This window comes from Parambassis ranga, chromosome 10 (assembly GCF_900634625.1).
Source record: "Parambassis ranga chromosome 10, fParRan2.1, whole genome shotgun sequence".
Classification (NCBI taxonomy): Eukaryota; Metazoa; Chordata; class Actinopteri; family Ambassidae; genus Parambassis; species Parambassis ranga.
In genome coordinates this window covers 16305209-16324653 of record NC_041031.1, presented here as the reverse complement: position 1 = coordinate 16324653, position 19445 = coordinate 16305209, and the positions used below count along the sequence as shown (strand labels likewise).

The following is a 19445-nucleotide window of genomic DNA, read 5'->3' as shown; positions in this document are numbered from 1 at the left end:
TATTTTAAACGGTCATATTTGAGTTACTGTGCTGTGGGATCAACTACTTGGACAATGTTCTCTTAGGATATGATGGTCTGAACATTTTTGCTAATTAGAAAACTGACTGTTGCTTTTATAGGAGACTGGAGGAGCTGTGTGGCTACTATTGCTCCCATTCCATCTGGACAACAACTCTATTCATCACACTAAAAAGTACTGTATCTTGGTTAATAGTTAAGATCTCCATTTTTTTACACCACTTTAGAGTGTGGTTGGTTTGCTCTAATCCCCATAAATCTGAATTACGGCCTGTGTGTTTTCTCATTTACACTATATGAGTCTAAGGAAAAGCTATAAAGCCTGCCATCAGAATGAGCACCAGCACACACTCACATTAATTAGAGACTTGCAGTATGCTGCATATTGTTGCAGAAACAATCAAACAAAAGCAGGATGGATGGATAGATAAGAGGTATTTAAATAATCATATGCCACATATACGTTTAGGAGAAGTTCACGAAAATGCAGTGAAACAGAAGACAGATTGTGAAAGACCATGCAGAGTAAGGCTCCATCTGTCCTTGTCTAATAGTGAATGGAGGAAGAGACTCAGCTGAATGAAGGCAGCTATTAAAATTCCTTGTAAACACATTATAGGCCTGGTCTTCCAATATAAAGAGCCAAGACATAACAGGCTGGGCTGCATCCATAAATGCATGAAGCCAATCTCATGTCAGCGTCTGCTGGCAACTTTCTGTGCATTCTGATGTGCAGTAGCAGTAATGCAGTAAAAAGGCCATAAACACCTGAGTATAGTAAACACACTATAAGTCAATTTCAAGAATGATATAAACAAAATAAATGTATGAAATTAATTAATTTAATGTACATGTATTTCATGTAAAATTTTGATTGACGGGTAGTGGTGTCTTTCATAGAAATGATCCAACTGCCACATGACTTCCATTTTTGACTTGGGATGTTGGTTGCCACTATGTGTGCCTTGGCTGGCAGTGGCAGCTAGTGTCTGGATCTAGTCTTCAATATTACGTTATTGTCCTACTACTGATTTAATTACCCTTTGAGTCAGTAAAAAAAACAAATATTTGTATATCTTGATAAAGGGGCCTTTAGTAACTTTAGGAACAACAGCAACCCCAGCAGGAGCAAAGCTTTTGTTCACATGCATATGTGGCATATTAGTGGATTCATGACATCAGCATGCAATGTTTATAAATGGAAAGCACTAACAAAGCCACATACAAACAAGAAATGTATTGAGAATAATTGGTTATAAAACAGGATACATGTGTTACATCACTTAAGAATGAGGGAACCACGTCATTCATTCTAATTGTTTCCCATTATTTCATAATGGGAATATTCACTGCAGTTTAATAGAATTGAAGTTTTTTTTTAAATCTATTTGCGCAATCCATCCTCCATGTATTGTCACTTCTTTGATATATGCTGCTGCTGCTACTACATAAAAACTACATAAATCTTCATCTTAATCTTATTGCAACACCACCAGTGCATCAAAAACACAGTTATCTAATAACTGACAAAAACATTGTCCAACATCTCTGAGGAACAAATGACATTGTTTTAAACACACATGACTAAATGCTGGGGAAAGTAAGCACACAAAACAACAAATAAGCATGCTGTCAGGCAAACCAAATCACGCTGTCTCCGTTTGATACCTGAAATTGCTTCTTTTCCCGCTGTGGTTGATCAATAACGCAGCCAGGGCCTGAAAAAAGCAACACTCGCCACTGTCCTCACCCTCATTCAGCTGAGCATCAGTGACAGGCAGAAACAGATGTATTATTGGGAGCTGATACTGTAGTTATTTCACATTAGGATGTGATTCTTAAGCTTCGGCTGGAACTGCTGTGAAAAAAGGACACATTTGTTTCCCTAAATTTCCTTTGCAGAAAGGGAAATATATTAGAATTTCCTTGACATCTAATAGGATTTGACTGAGTTTCACATTACTGTTGTAACCACCACTCAAGAAAGTGACTTTATCTATTGCTCAGTACTGTGTCAGACTGTTAGGTCTGTTAAAGGAGCAGGGAATGCAGAAATGAGCAGGTGAAAGATAAAGTATTTATGGAACAGAATACCAGCTCAAAGCCATTAGGCAGGTGTGGTTGATTTGCATTAAAGCCCAGACTGTTACATTACAAGATGAGTCATATTAAGTTTGTGTGTGTGTGTGTGTGTGTGTCCACATTAATAATATATTTGAATATCTAGTTAGCATTTCAGGATAGAAATATTTTATTTGGATTTTTGCTATTCTTTTTTGCAGTTCATTATTTCTCATCTTCTGGCTGTCAGGTGTTTAGAAAATTTAGAAAATTTAGAAAACTTAGATAATTGTTAAAGTCTGTAGAACTTTTCATGTGTGATGATGTTTTTACATTTATTCTAGGCATCATGTGAATTTAATTTCAATGCCATATCATTAACTTGATGATAATGGGTAGCAGGAGTCTTCATTTAAAAAAGATTTATGACCTCTCACACAGTGAATACTGGCCATAACAAATGAGATTCATGTGCTCAAAACCATGATGTTATTTATCTTCATTTATACCTTTTAATTTATTTAATAAACCCATTTAAATCTTCATATATATATATTCCTTTATAGTGCAGTTCTCTTACACCCTGACAATAGAAACTACTCAGAACTATGAGGGTGTGGCTGAAAACTGTGTTGTCTTTGGGTAACCAGACTCCTCACAGACTCTAACTGCCATACACCTTAGTTGCCTAAAATTGCACTGAGCCAGTGGGTCAGTAGGTTAGCACTACCTCTGCTAAGTAATTGAGAGTAGACAAGGGGGAATGTATTGTGATCGTTTAGTTCTGATCATAGTACACTTGAATACAGAATCCTGTAGTTGGGGAAATAATGCTCCTGTACCATTGTGTTTTTTGCTACTCAGGCCTTTTTTGAAATTACAATTCCTCACCTTGTTTGGTTGGATGTTTCCTGATCGAATGTAATTAAAATGCTACCAGCATCAAATAGCTGCTGGAGAGAGATAACCCATAATCCTGTTATTCTGAGACGGTTTGAAAGAAGTAGCCTTGTTTGGTCTTTGCTGTTTTTGATTAGCTTGCTGTGGCCCGTGGCTATGCTTCTCTGGACTTTTTGGAGGTCATAAGGCTACAACCAGGAAGCTGCTCAGCTGAGATTTCACATCCGCCTGCCTCTCATCACGCCAACAGCCCCGCCAATCAAAAACTCATATGCCTTCGGGTGTCTAATGCATAGTGACCTTTCACAGAGAATACTGCAGTGTTGTCCTTGTGTGCACATGCCGTACACTGTAGTCTGCCATGTGCACACATTCACCCAGTGAGTCTAATTTTAATCAGGGCCAGTGTGCTGTCTAATTAAAGAAGGGCTTTCTAATTAATTGCATTATGAGCAGTAGAAAGAAGAGGGCCCTCAAGACAGAGAGGTGTTGCTCCATGTTCTCATCTGTTGGGGTGACACTAATTGGTCTGGATTTGCAATCTGGCAGCGATACACAGGGGCTCTAAATGGACTAATATCAGTTCTTACAGGGCATGGCTAACTCAGTGGTGGTGCTTCTCGTAAAACATGGCCTTTAGAACCATGCACAGGCCAGCTAAATGGTTTATTTTTCTCCTGCCAAAGACAGTGACAGCACTTTAATCAAATACTATATCTGTGATTTCTTTGTGCTATTATAGATTTAATTTCCAGGAGTAGAGATAAGGTAGCATACCAGGGAAGAATCTGCACATGACTCATTTCACCTTTGGTCTCAGCACTGGTTAGTGAATAATAGTAAACATTAATATTTCTCCACAGTTGATAATGTGCTGACCTTGTGGGTCCCATCCCTTTAGAACACTGGTTGACTTTTAGGCAGACCTGCTACAGTACTGGTTAAAAGTGGTAAGTCAACATCAACCTAGGTATACTGGGGCTGACTTTGGCCTGACATTTGAAAGCACCATTAACTAAATACCAAGTGGACATTCAAACTGTGTCCCCTGTTGTTTATTTCTTTGGCCAAACATGTTGTCCATGGTCCATCGTTGACTCACCTTGTGTGCCCGTTGACTTGGATTTTGTAAGTTAGTGGCAGTACAAAAACACAACAAATCAACAGACGATGATGTAACAGAGGTAGACGTCAAGGGGAGGTTGTTGCTAAGGCAAGTCAGAGAGGACTTAGTAGTACATTTTGAGTTTGTATTTTATATTCCACAGCAACATAAAAAACCTTGAATTATAAACAATATTAGTTTTTACAAATTAGTTTGTGTGTTGCAGCCGGTCTTTCTTTTCAGTGTGGTTACACACATTTTACCTGACTGTACAAAATAACTAAATGAAGAAAATGACCTTGAATGAAGGCTGCTGAAATATGGTGTTCATTTGGCCTGTTTTTCAGATTTAAAGTGCAGCTTTCTTTTTGCCATACTTTTATAACACCACTGGTGCTTTGAAACACGAAAATCAACTTCCTTCAGTTTCTCTTTGTACTTTAATGTCATTAAATGTCTTCTTCCCATATTCTGTAGTTCCTCTCTGAAATATGAACTTGGTGAATACACCTGCATGGCAACAGGTGCAGTGAAAATAACCAACAACCAGCCAGGCACATTTATGAAAGTGACTTTTATGACCCCAGTCACAATCCTGCAGTACAGTACAGTGACTCGCCACAGTTTGTGTATAAAGGAAAACAGATGAGCTTGGTATGGCTTCACATTTCCAAAATCTTTTTTTTTTTGTTATTTAATAACCACTGTGTCCATAGAAAAAGCTTGCTATAGCACATCCTCTCAACAGAGACAGCTTTAAGGCTATTTTGTACATCACAGCATCAGTAAAAAGGTGTGTGTGTTGTGTATGTGCGTGTGTGGTCTGCTCAGATTAAAGTCTGTCACAAAGCCTTAAGATCAAAGCTTTTGTGGAGCACAAATCTGATCTGTCACTGGAAAAGTCACACACTTCTGCCTCTTCTATCTCAGAGATAGAGAGCAAAGTCATCCACCCATTATTTTTCATTCTGTCAGATAGTCTAGTTAGGTACACTTTGATTATCAGTGTGCTATTAATGTCATATAAGTGCCCTCCTCTCAAATTTAATCAGAGGTGTAAGGAAATGTAACTGGAAAATTTATTTAAGATTATACAAATATATATTCCTATATAAATCTATGCAAGTTAGACATATTTTATGTCACTAACAAAACTAAAAATGAAATTTTGTGAAACCGAACATTAGCTTCTGGGTTCTCTTTTTACTATTTTTTTTGTTTTCAACTTGCAGGGACGATACATTTACATTTGGCTGTGATGTACATACACCCGTTAACTTTATAATAGTTCCATGAATGAAACAACTTAAATGAATATCTGCATTTGTTTTGAGTAAGCATTGTTAGGCTTGTGTATGTATGGAGACCACATGTTCAGCAGTAGCTGTGAGGGTGATAATAGTCCAGTAACAACAGAATTCTGCAGAGCATTGTTCAATCAGGCTAATGAGGTTGGCCCAGTAATGACAGATCAATGATTGCAGATGCTTAGTGTTTCCTGTGCTGGCTTTGACTCCAGTCTCTATAAGATGATGCTGCTTGCTAACTTGAAGTCACTCCCAGAAGGACAGACAGCTATGTGACGGAGGTCTGCAGTAGAACAGCTGGAGCTGTGGATTTACTGGCTTAGAGGGTGTGATTCTGTCGGGCTGCAGGTCGTCTCCAGCTTTAGTCAGGTTCTCGGGCTCTCTGAGGAAAAGCGATGGTGCACTGTCTCATTAACAGCAACGTGGATTTACTCTTGTTAAGGGACCCCGATGGATAGATTTATCTCATTACATTTGGCACTTCATTAGATACACATACTCTTGGACAAAGACGTGCTCATGCAGAAACTCATCCACACATACACACAACGCACTTGTACTTGTCACACACTTGTCATTTATTACGGCAGTGTAATGATCCATACCTGTGTACACATGGAGCATATGTATAATACCCTATACAAACAAACTATAACACAGTGGGACAAATATGAGAATAAGAAAAGATGTGAGAGGTATTTTAGTTATTTTTACTCTACCTTTTAATAGATTTTGAGTTTTTGAGAATTTGAGTTTTATTTAAAGTTATTATAAATGAAGGACATTAGCTGGATGAATATTTTTGTCCCTGAAACTAGAGCCTCTTTTACACACACTGGACTTTATTTCGTCTGTTGTTGACCCTAACCCGCTAGAGAAGCTAAGGGGGAAGTTTTGCAGATTTTGAACCAGCTTTGTATCTCTACAGTGGTGTGTCTGTAAATAAATAGTGTTTACCCTACCTGCATTTATCCTGCACCCACAACTTCCTGTTTATTTGCCAGCAGAAGTATTTGGTTGCTCCAGGGTTGTTGTTCAAACTGCAAATCTTCCTTGTACATTTTTTTCTATGCACACCATTGTCAGATAAAGCTGGGCTAAGAAATTAAGGAATACTCAAATGGGCTTATTTTTGTATGCATTTTAACAGTGGACCACAAAACCATGCATCTCTGTATCAGACTACATACCAGAGCATTCATGGGAGTATTGATTAAAAGATTGCAGGTATTGTATCCTAAAGATTACACACAGATGAATAGAGACTTCAAAGCATGTTTTTATAGCAACCACACTGCAGTTAAAAAATGTTCTCAAGGCAGTGTGACTATGTTATAACAGGAAAGGAAATAATTAACATACCACACACATGTAGCTTTTTATTATTCAATCCTAGACCTCTCCATACCACAGTTTCATTCAAAGAATGCACAACACAGCCTGCTTCAGGGTCCCATACAACCTGCTTAAATTGTCGCTATGATATTGGTATCAGCATTAAACAGTTGTCCAGGATGGCCAAATCTCTGCGCTTCTGTTAGGATTAAATAAAAAAAGCAACCAATTGAATGAGCAGTTAAAAAAGTTGCTTGTGTGTTCACAGACTGTGACTTTGCTCATTGGCTGGATCAGTAGAGGATAAATATGGCATGTTCTTGGTTAAATCAGCACCTACCCGATTGCACTGTCACAGCATTGCAGTACTTGCTCCAGAACTGTGCTTTGAAAATGTTGCTTAACACAGACGACTGGTGGAAACAGTGTCAGGAACCCTTTATAATAAGGTTGTTTCCATGACAGTGCTGAGTTTGGAGCATGTTAGTAGAAGAGTTCCTATTTTTAAACCTCACTGTAAGAAATATTTGTGAAGAAAATAACCTAAATTGTCTAAGATCAAATTCAAATGCTATTACTTCACATATCATTTTATTATATTTTTATGTTGCATCTGTACTTGTGACTATATTTACTTCTTTATTTTACAAAATATGATACATTGTTGTGAATTAAGGAGAAGAGTATGTTTTTGTAAGAAATGCATAATGGTTGCATAATGAGTAGTATTACTTCATTATCCTTTTTGTTTTCCTGTTAATTTTAAATGCTCTTTTAAATACTTTTTATTTAATTAGTAGTTGTTTCTTTTCTTCAAGGTATTTACAGCTGTGCTTTTGCATGTACAGTGGATAAAAGTCTGCTACAATCAAGCAGATACGTTCTGGTGCATGAACAAATTGGCTGGCATTGTTTTTGCTAGGTCTCTTTTGTTCAGGCAGGGCTAGTTTAGCGCTGATCCTGCAGGCTGAGCCATGGAAAGTCCCGGTGCTGATGTTCCCCTGTTTTCTGTGACCCATTAGGGTGCTACTGTAGATAGTGCTCATGCACTGTGTCTATTCTGCTTTAAGAACAGATAAAAATTTTGACCATTAGGAAAAACACAATGCTATCTTTTGCATGACATTAATCCAATGTGATGAATAAACATAAAGCGACAACTGCATGTTTACTTTTAGGAAATAACCTAAGCCATTTGAATTGTGGCATGCAGTTATCCATGTCACATCATTACATCACTGTGGATTTTTAAATTGCACTAGGGGTGAACGTCAAGGGATTCTTTTTTTAAGTGGTGGCTACAAAATTGCTAAGTGTATGTTGTGGGAATCTTAGCCTGTCAAGAAAGTCTATAATTTTTGTTTATATTCTTGAAAGTGAGAGATACACTTTGACTGCCTTTTGAAGCATTTTATGTGTTTAACATTTTCAGCATCCTTTGGCAGAATTTGTCCAAGCTGTATCCAGATAAAGAAATCAAGGCAAATCGTGTTTAAATACTTATTTAATTTTCTTTTTCTTACTGGCTCAAGTCTTAATTCACATATATAACATATTTTTTAGTAAACCAGGAACACACAGTGTAAAGTAAGACAGAATTTTATTTTAAAATCAAACCCAAAAGGGACTTTCTGTTAATCATCAAATGACATACTTAATAGATTTAGCACAAAGATAGTTGTATTTACGTATTAGATCTTAACAATGTTGCCACATGAACCTTATGGTAAGTGAAGAATATACATTGATTGATATCAACAGACCAGGGATTTCAGCCAGCAGGTACTATTTTTTAACTACTTAACTTTAACTTTTAACTACTTGAGGTCCAAGTGAAAATATTAACAGCATAATATAAAGAAGACACACTTAGTAAACTAGCATCAAAGGTAATCAGACGAATAAAGGGTAATAAGGAAACAAAAAGGTGCTAATTGACGATGCTCTCAAATGGTTGTTATTGCACCTTGTAGGTTTGGCTAATTTTAATTACATGGCATGGAGTCTCACACTCCCTAATTTGGTCATGGATACATTCATTAACTTCCCTTTTGACTGTATAACATTCAAAGGCGGAGAAAACAAGACTTATTAGGAGCCACATAGAGCTTCAGGCAAAAAACAATAAGGGTCCTTCATTTTTTTTCAAATAGATATAATGTGCTGTTATTTAAGTCCTTACACCGGAGTGCTGATTTAGTGGAGATGAATACTTCCTGAGATGAATCAAATGAGATCAAAGCGCACTTTCTACAAACATTGTAGACCTGTTAAAAGAATCATGTCTGGCTATTAGTTATATAGTAAACAGTCCTTATATGCAAAGTCCTCATTGTAAGGAAGCTGTGATGTAAAGTAAAAGACGGCAAGTAATTCTGGTTACATGCAGCTGCAGTTAGACTGAATTTGAGAGATTATGCAGAAATCAATAGGTAATTAATAGCAAGCTGTAAGTGGTTTAAGTGGTTAACGCCATTTTCTGATAAGTCAATCATGGCATTCTGCAGTCTGTTATTTCTCAAAAGCAAACACATCACTCACACATCACAGAAGCATGTCTGATAACTTATAAATCAATATTTTGATTTCGATATTAATGATTCAGTCAGTGTTTTTAAAACCTGCATCACCTTACCCAGGTTAAATTTGCTATAACGATCGCCTTGCATCACACATGCCCTTACGGAGCAAGTTTAAGTTAAGTTTTCAGCATCAAAATAAACGACCTGCTTATATTGATGTCTTTTATTTAATCCATGGAGATGTATGGCCACCACACAGAGAATAGGTGCTAGTGTGTGTGTGTGAGTGTATGTGTGGGGTCGCTGTAGGGGGATCTAGAGTTGTCTGTGTGACAGGAAACACATAATGACACACACAGCGCTGACACTGATGGATGGGAGAAACAGAATGACAGACTGCAGTTTCAAAGATTAAAAAAAATGGCTTTTACAATTGTGATCTTTTGCTGAAGTCTGTCCCCTCATGTCCTTCACAACCACACCACACATGTAACACACACACACAGATACAAATCACTTAGTGGTTGTTTTTGACAGGAGTGATGATCAAGGGAGCAGAATTTTTACCTCCATCACTGGCACAAGGGCTGAAGAATGGGAAGATCTTACCTGTGAATTTACATTCAGTAAAGGAGTAGATGCTTGCCCTGGCACCTACATCATAAAAGGAAACCTGCCCCCCTTCATAATCAACAAACACCCCGATCTTTTGTGGCATCTCCCTTACATGGATCAGTACTGCCGGGCTTGCATTGGCTGTAAACTCATTTCCTCTCCTTAGCCAAATCGTCCAGTATCCATTTCTCGGGCTTAGTCTTATGTCCCCCTTTCTGTTGATTGACTGGTTTGCAACTCCTAAATCCCACTGTGTTTTGTCTTTTACCAGGACCTCATAGTAGAATTTTCCTGAGTTAAACCCTTTCTTTCCCAAGACATTGAGGATGTTATCGAACCTCTCAGGTTTGTTCGGCACATTCCTCTTACCGTTTTCATGTTTAGCTTGTCTCCCATCTTCAGAGATGTAAATATTGGGGTGTGCTGTGTCAGGATCCAGGGTTACATCCACAGCATGCTGCTGCTTTTCTTTAAAGTTGGGGTCACACAGGATGTCAATTTCCCTTGTGATTGTTGTCTCCAATGTGGACATTGCTTCCTCAATTGTAAACTGGCTGCTACTAAGACTAAAGTCAGACCAGTCCTTCACCCGGAGTGAGGGGATTGTAGGGGAAAGGACACTCTTTAGGAATGTAAGAGGGTCACTGGTGAGTAAAACTTCACTCACTTTCAGGTTTTTCTGCTTTATTTGCATAATTTCACCCTCCAGTTCCTTAATAAAGCCTTCTGCCTCAGTTTCATGTTTTTTTTGCTTTGTCTCAATTACCTCTGTCAGCTCAGCTTGGCTTCTCTTAATATAGTCCACCATAGCAGTCATCACATGCTTGCTGCCAGACAGTGCCTTCTCTGCATTATTTTTGCTAGCCTTCAGTAATTGTTGAATCTCTGCAATTTTCTGCTGACGTGTCTGGATCATTTTATCTGTGCCTTTCTCTTCTAATCCCAGATGGGTTTTCCTCATCTGAGCCTCCTCCTGTAGAGTGACTGTTTTGTGGGTTTTATGGTCACTCCTTTTACAGGACTCACACAGAAACATGTGATCCACCCTGCAAAACAGCTCCAAAGGTTGATCATGATTTCTGCACATCCATCTATCAAGATTCTCCGAAGCAGGGATCAGCTTGTGCTTCTTCAAGGCTGAAATTGTCTGATGAGGCTCCAGATGTGTTTCACAGTAGGACATAAAACACACTAAGCAGGACTTAAAGGCAGTGAGCTTTGTCCCCGTGCAGATATTGCAGAGGACATTTCCATTTCCTGCTGGTTCAGTGATACTTGAAGACTTTTGCTCAGTAGATTTCTGGAACTTTGCTGCCATCTCAGCAATGAAAGTGTTAACTCGTAGCATAGGTTTGGTAAAAAATTGCTCTTTGCACAGTGGACATTGTAATGCAGCATTCAGGGTGTCCCAGTAGTTTGTGATGCACTGTAGACAGAAGTTGTGTCCACAGGGAATCGACACAGGTTTAGTGAAAACACTCAGACAGATGGAACAAAGAAAATTATCCTCATCCAATAAACTTGGGGCAGAAGCCATGTCTGGAATATACAAACAGAAAAAAATAATCAGATAAACTACTAAACTATTAAAACACAAGACTGCAAACTTAATATATTTTTAAACTTTACCTGTTGTGTGAAGACTTCACTAAAACATTTACCATACAAAAAAAGTCACAGACGCATGTCTGTCTGTCTTCCTTTTGGTTTCTTTTTCAGCTGTGACTGAAGGTCTCCTCCCATTTCCTTATCTAACTGAAGTTAACCCATTATAGTCCAGTTCACCAGTCTATATATTTACAGCTGCATTTGTTCTCACACAGGGTTACTGCTTGTGTTTGCTCCCAGTTTTATGTAGCAAACAAAATCGGGCCAACTGTAATTGCACACTTAACTGCTACTGCTTAATTTATGGGATGCTTTATTCCACTTTTATGAAATGAACATTCACATGAAATATGACATGTCTAAGATGAAGCAATCGGTTCAGTTTTTAACACAATTCCATCATGCATTCAATATAATACAGCTAATTTTCATTAATTTTAACTTTATTTTAGTAGATTAAATATCACCCAGGTGCAGACAACAGATTACTAAGAACACTTTCAAGCCCTGAGCATTTTAGTACCTCTTCCTAAAATAAACCTTAAGTCTTAATCGGTTCAAATAAATATGTGTTGTGTGTGAGGAAATGCAGGTCACCAAATGCAGGGTGGAAGAATACGTTTTGACAAAAGCAGAATAAGTAATAAGAAGACTATAAATACCCTAAATGATTAATGAAACACAGGTCAGTACAAACCTTTAGATGGAAACATGCACACAATTTATTTAGATATGATGACCTAGTTATTAAGTCCTATAAAGGTCATATATTGCTGCAGCTGTTGAAGGTAGAAGGACAGGCAATAACCCTGAACAGTTAGAACTCCTCAAGTTTAAATCTAACCAACTCAACTAACAAAACTAATGAATACTGGCCAATCGGAGGCAGGGTGGGGTTTGTCACGTTGACATCTCAGACTCTAAACATTATAGTAGACTAGAAGCCATATACCTGTACCCTGCAATGTGTGTTTAGTGGGTTTCAAATTCCAAATCATTCAATGGGTTGAAGCAGGGCAACTGGACTTGTAGAGTTTTCATCATGCTGCTCCCCCAAGCAGCTTGATCAGTTTTAACTGTTTGGTAGGGAAACGGGTTTATATGTGGTGGAGGACCTCATTGGGTGGGTCTGTGAGAAACTCACAAACAGTAGGTGTATATGTCTCCACTTACCTGTGTTGGTCTGACTGTCTATGTCAGGTGTGTCTAATGACTGGCTAATGAGTATGAGACTATAAGGGGGGGCCATGGTGGTAGGACAGCTTGACTGTATTGTATGTGGTAGAAAGATGATGTCTGAGTCCACCTCCTCATTTAAGGGAAGGTTTCTCCAGCTTAACATAGATGCTTCCTTGATACCCATTTCAAGACATCCATCCTCTCTATCTACAATGTGCACCTTATTGTCCTCAAAGGAACGTCCTTTCTCTTTGGGGTGAAGGTGAACAGCTGAGTCTTGTCCTGTGGAGGTGGCTCTCCTGTGCTGAGCCATTCTTCTGGGGAGTGGTTGCTTAGTTTTGCCAATGTACAAATCAGACCATTCCTCACTGCACTGGACTGCATATATCACATTGCTGTGTTTCATCCTCTCAGTTTTATCCTTTAGGTGTACCATTTTTGTCTTAGTGTCACCATGGGTTTGAAATAGACTGGGATGTCATGGTTATTAAAAATCCTGCAGAGTTTCTCTGATACTCCTGACACATATAGAATGACAATTTTCCTCCTTAGCAGGTTGTTGTTCTTCTAGTGGCTTTGAGGAGTTCCCAGTTGGGGTAGCCACATGTTTACAGGGCTTTCCTGATGTGTTGTTGCTCCTTCCTCTTCCCCCTCTGAGCTGGTAGATGCAGTTTGTTCTTTGTGCTGCAGGCTCCTGATGACTCCCAGCTTATGTTCCAGTGTGTGGTGGGAATTGGGAACTGGTCCGTGTGTGTGGGTTTCCTTCTGTCTTCCTCACTGTGGACTGTGCAGTCCAAAAAAGCCAGTTTGTTGTCCACTGCGTTGATTGTTCTGTGAACCGTTCCACTTCATGGGTCTTGATTTTGACCCAGATGTCATCCACATATCTAAACCATTGGGAGGACTGGTTCCAGAAAAGGAACTTGGGGCTCCTCTCTCCACTTCCCCTATGTAGAGGGTGGCCACAATTAGAGACACTGCTAAATGTCTGCCTGACTGCAACTAATTTTCAGTATAATGGGACTTCCTTCAAAAGCTGCCATAGGCAGTGATTTTAGATGTGCATTGTACATTAGAAATCCCTTTCATGCCCAGCTTTACATATCCATATACATTTGCATTGGAAAGAGTTTGCATGCATACATGCCTGCATGTTTATTTGTATTTAGCTTTGACATAACAAACATATACAACCATGCTGTGCATTCACCTCATCAAACAAGGCTTCCTGCATCTCTGAAGGGCTTTGTCAGAGCTGGAAAGAGTCCGTATTTGTGTGTGTATGTTTGTATGTATCTGAGCATTCACATATGATTCAGTGTATTTCCAGTGCTGCATGCGGGTTAATCCAGCCCGTGAGCAATATAGAAATGTAGGAGTGAGCATATGAAAATATAGTGATAACTGGTAATTAGAAGAAAAAAAATATGAGAGAAACATTGTACTTAACCTTTCAGTGACATGAGTTAATTAGCCTTCCTGTTTGGAATGTCAATACAATATAACAGTAGGTATGTGTATTTAAATATGGGCGTGTGGGTGTATGATGTATGCTTCATACCTCAGTGCTCCATTATTCAACAGACGTGTATACTGTAGTCTTCACATATCAGTAGAGGGTGCAGCATCAGCAGCCGCTATTGAATTCAGTGCCTCACAATGTGAAGATATAATGTAATTGGAATGAAAATTTGAAAATACAACCATATACCATCAAGATATATATTTGTATATAGTATGCTCAGAAAAAGGCTCCACATCTTAATGTTCTTACCTAAATATCATCAGCCACTTCTGATCGGAGCTCTCTAGAGCCACATCTTATTTAAGCCTCTCCTCAATGCACCGGCTACCATGAAACATTCAAACGACATTTGGATCAGATGGGGATTCCCTTTGATCCTGGTCTGTGAAGAGCTCCAGGACCTGTGCCTTTCTTCGCCTCAGCGTGATCCAATGATTGGTTCATCGAAGGATGAGAGCGAGTCAGGGCTTTTCTCCTCCCATCTTTTTTTCTTCTCACTCCTTCCATCTTTCTTCCACCAGTGCTTTTTTCCCCACCCTTCATCCCTATTCTCAAACTCATCGGGCTCTAACCTTGAATAAATGAATAAGAGATTAGGGGAGCTCAGATTGCCAGAGGACAAAGACCTCCCTCTATTGGAATAAAATCCTTCCTGCTAAGTGTCGGCTCAGTTTTAAAATTGACCAGACTGGTCAATACAGCACTTCCAAAACCCAGAAGAACTCTTAACATTGACCAATTGGTGGACTAAAGGCTGAAATGTGCGATTAACATTACATTATACTATATCATGCTACAGTTATAATTGGCCTAAAGTCAAGGAAGTAATTTTTAGAAAATCTTGAGAATGTTTCCGTTATAACATAGCACTCATTTGCACAGTTATTATTGTGGTTGCAGAGCATATGAATCCCTTGTTTGTGGTGGTTGGCATCTCTGACTTCCAGGAAGTGGTCCACAGGAGCAATGAAGTCAGCCTCATTGTCATCTTCAACCATTCTTCAGCTGTCCACTTCTTAATCGTGCCAGTGTACACTAGAATATTGCCCTACAAATTAGTACCCTCTTCCTCTGCTTGTCTGAGAGGACAGGGCCTGTCAGGAAGGTGGGACAATTTCCAAGCTCCATGTGTTTACAGAAAACACCTAAATATGTGAAGAAACATACAGCACAAATAAAGCAACAAATTTATATGAGCTCTAACAACGCTCATTCCCAGCTACTAAACCATGCCAGTGAGCCAGTTGGTTATACCAGCCCTGACATGCCAAGATACCTGCTATGGTAAAGGTGTAACAAGCTTTGCCTTGTACTGGGGGCCAATTTATAGATCACTCTGTCACTCCTGATCTGTTGCATGCTACCAACACGAGGAGCAGGTGCCCCATTATCCCCTCCAAATTATTCTATTGTTGTCGTCTTTGGCAACACAAAACAGAGGACAGACACACTTAATAATTGTGACACAAGTTTGGATCATAGAGGGAATGGTATGAGTACAGGTATAATTTTATGATTTGTAGATTTTGTTTGTAGAAAATTCACATAACCACAGAAGGTAGCCATAAACGTGCATCTTCTGAGAGGCATGGAGGACACTCAGTTCCCTCTGTCATTGCACTTTGTTTACTACTTGGTCAGAGTAAAGGGGCCACATTATTTTCAAGCCTTAGACACCACACTTCTGGAGGGAAGATAAATAATTAGACATGAGATGAGTTTCTTTCTCCCTTCATCAATCAGCCTGGGGAACATGGCAGCCATAGGAAAAGAGAAGCCAAATGAGAGTCTCTCCCTTCAGTCTTTTTGTTTCCCAAGCACTCTGGCTTTAGATTTCCCTCCTTGATACAATGACTTTGAAACATTCAAAAGCAAGCAAGGATGTCTTCGTCTTTGTCAGTATATTCACTGATTAAATGCAGTTTTTTTGCTCTTTTTTCTGCTCTTGTTAAAAGCAGTGTTTTTAACTTTGGAAAGTGGGAGCAGAGATGCTACTTTATCAAAATTGCCTGGAAATGTGGGAGCACTGAACCTGAGTTGCAATTCAGAGTACATCTTGTTTGAGGCAATTTGTGCCATTAAAATCTCTAACTGTAACATTACATCTTTTCGCTAGCATTTTTATCGTAGCAGCGTGGCAGTATAGAGGACGGCTTTTCAGGTTTCTGTGTTAAAGCACAGGATATTAGTATTTAATGTGAGAAGGTTTATTTTCTTTAAAGTTCATTAAGTGACATATTGAGACTAAATCAGAAAATGAATTTTCACATGATTGACACTACAGGAGAAGCTTGCTGCTTGTGGAAAAATACTGTCTGGGGAATGTGTTTAATATGTCAAAGTTTGATTAAAAAACAAAGATTAATGTATTATGAATTGTGTCTACTGTTCTGCATTGAAATCAGATTGGATATTTACTTGAATCCCAAGTGGTGCATGGACATTTAAAGGATCTGTTAAGCTATTTTATCTACACTCTTATTCATTTAAGCGTCTGGTGAATGTTGGATTTACACTAAGATGCCCTCCAAACACCAGAGGAGTTAGTTTCCTCTGATAGGCTGCTCCTGCTGTTGAATTATTCAGTGGTGCTATTTGCCAGACTCGGTGTCTCTGACTGAAATTTGACAGGGATTTAATGATTGAAGACTCAATGTGATGAATAGTTTTGATGTTACAGAGGTTTAAAAAGTATGTCTGCAGTTTATAGAGCAGGCGAAAGAGGAAAAAAAACAGGGAATTGTATTCAAATGGTTGAGCAGCATAGGCATCTGCATTTAATTATTTTCTTCTATTGGTGATGGAGGACCTCATGCAATACTGACATAGGAAACGTCTTTTTAATCAAGGTGTTTGAAACAGTATGACATGCATTTAGAACATGGTGATAGCTTAGGCCATATAGTCTACAGCCTGCACACGGGAAAGGTTTTGCTTGTAACATGTTCATCTTTGTGAGGGGATCTGCCACAATCCTACTCTATTTCCTGACAAAAGTATAATTTTAGTTCAGATTTCTTTCAGTAATAGGTATTTATTGCAATTAGGTTCTGCAAATGTGTACATAACTATGCTTTCTGTTGTAGTCATTGTCAGAGTCCACTAAATTCACCCAAAACAATGCATGTATGCACCCAGCTCAACAATTTTTTTATTGAATCTAATTGATGAGTGTCACTGTTTAGCACATCAAAGCCAATCATCTTTACATAAGAGACAGCCTTCATTGTAAACAGCCATTTTTGTAATTAATATTAGAGCCAGTGTAGACGTTTTACTGAAACAATGTGAGGGTTGTTATGCTGTCACTGTTCTCTGTTGTAGCTTTTACAGCTACTGTGTGATGCGTTTCTTTACAAATACATTTTATAAAGCTTTATAATGAAATGTTGTACATTCCAAGTTCCAGTACAGTGGTTAAATAGATAAGTGTCCCTGTTTAAAAGGAAAACTGCATATACAGTATGCAGCATCTTTTTTTTTTGTTTAAAAGGAGTGTTAGTAACCAAGGCATGATTTTCCATTTCCTTTTCTCTGCTTATCACTTTCCTCGGAAACCCTCCTTCTCTGTCCATACATTTCTTTTTCTTCCAGTCACTCTCTACAGCTTGAGCCACATTTAATGACTTGGAGCTGCAGCCTTTCCTTGGCTGTCACAGAGGGGCTTTTAACAAGGTCCTGCACTCCTTTTGCTCTTTCCTCCTCATTTTTTTACCACACTGCCAACACTTCCTCCTTTTCCCCTCTGTAATTTCTCCTTTCTCTGAGAGTGAAGTGGACAGATTCCTGACAAAAGTAGGAGAGAGATGGGAAGTGGTTTGAGCCCTTTTTTGCCTTTTAATAAACAAGAAATGTTTCCCAGCTGCCTTTTTAAGTTTTTATGAAAATATTTGTTATTATTCAAATTTGTTTGATGAACAGCCATCTAATTAAAATTATTATTTAGATTAGTTGTTTTAAGGAAATCAAAAATGTACTCATTGTTGGTATTGAGGTGTAAAAATAGCTTAATATAATTAGTTTACTTTATTTGTAAAAATCCATCTCAGGATTTGCAGTCTAGGAAATACTCATTTGTAGTTAGGGATCCCATTAGAGATGAGGAACTACAAGCAATTTCTCAAACACCTGCTAAACAAGCAAACCATTAACAACTCTCCCCTCAGTCAACATTCTGGTCTGTCTTCATACACATACTAGGGATGATTAAAGCTTTCTAAACATTGATAGAAGAATAAATTTGGCAGTATACAGAACTGATAGATATTTCTTCTATTAGCTTTGTCATATGCATCTACCAGTAAATGTGTATATCTGCATTTCTCGATGAATGAAGATCTGATGTCCTTGGGCTTGTATTAGTATTCACAACAAATACAAAAATTAAAGCCAACTAAGTCACCTCAGGCACCCTGCATTTCAATTACAGACAGTATAAAAGAGTTATTGATCCATAGCACAGGAGACACACGGAGAAACAGAGAGATTTTTAAATACTCATCAGTCGTCACACTCTTATAAGGTTCGGTAAATCTGTTCTTTAATTGATTTCTAGAGGGAGGCAGAAAACAGCAACCTTTAGCAGACATGTGAAAGGATGTAGTGTGTTAGTCTGAAATGTGTTCCCTTGTGCATTGCTCTGTGCTGGTTCTCTAGTAATCCATGTCGTCCTGTGTGGTAGAAATCCCTGGTGGTTTTGAGTGTTCCATCATCTTTAGGACACAGTAAAGAGCAGGGAGGGGCAGCCACTCAGGTTCAATCAGTGTTACACCTGACCATGATAAATGAGAGAAAGGCCCAGTTCACACCTAAACCACAGCACCTCCTCAGTCTGCCCCATTACCTGTAGTCACTCGTTCAATTGGTTTAGCACTAGGATCCAATGTGTTCAGCAACCCATGCAGTACAGAATCTCTAGAGGTCAACTAGTCATCTCCCAGATAGCTGGTTAGACTCTGTAGTTCCGTGGATAGATTACAGAATGGGCCTGCTGAGAATAGGCCCCAGGAGCTTGAAGGGATCAGGGGAGGGATGGAGAATTAGAAGTTACTGTTTCTGTCAAGTTGTTCTTAAGATACCAGGTCAAAAAGAACAGGTTGAATAAGTTTAACAATCTAAAAACACGATGCCTCCAGCTTGGGTGTCACAAGCACAGAGGCGTAAAAAGAACCACAGAAATGTGATACAACCACATGTAAAATCAATGCACCAGTATAAATGGCCTAAAAAAAAAGCACAAATGACACTAGCAACTAACTTTTACATGTG

General features: G+C 38.7%; 1 protein-coding gene and 1 long non-coding RNA gene across 2 annotated transcripts in view; one reads left to right on the top strand and one right to left on the bottom strand.

Annotated features, from left to right (window-relative positions):
- Positions 1-19445, top strand: part of LOC114443039 (uncharacterized) — a 72933-nt gene that overhangs the window by 37562 nt on the left and 15926 nt on the right. The window lies entirely within an intron of this gene.
- On the bottom strand, positions 8231-11587 carry LOC114443038 (zinc-binding protein A33-like). The gene is made up of 2 exons (XM_028416948.1): positions 11495-11587; positions 8231-11404 (listed from the first exon to the last, which is right to left on the bottom strand). The coding sequence occupies exon 2, from the start codon at positions 11400-11402 to the stop codon at positions 9768-9770; it is 1635 nt and encodes a 544-aa protein (XP_028272749.1). The 5' UTR covers positions 11403-11404; positions 11495-11587; the 3' UTR covers positions 8231-9767.

Coding starts and splice junctions, on each gene's coding strand:
- LOC114443038 (XM_028416948.1), bottom strand. CDS start 11,402: ATGGCTTCTGCCCCAAGTTTATTGGATGAGGATAATTTTCTTTGTTCC.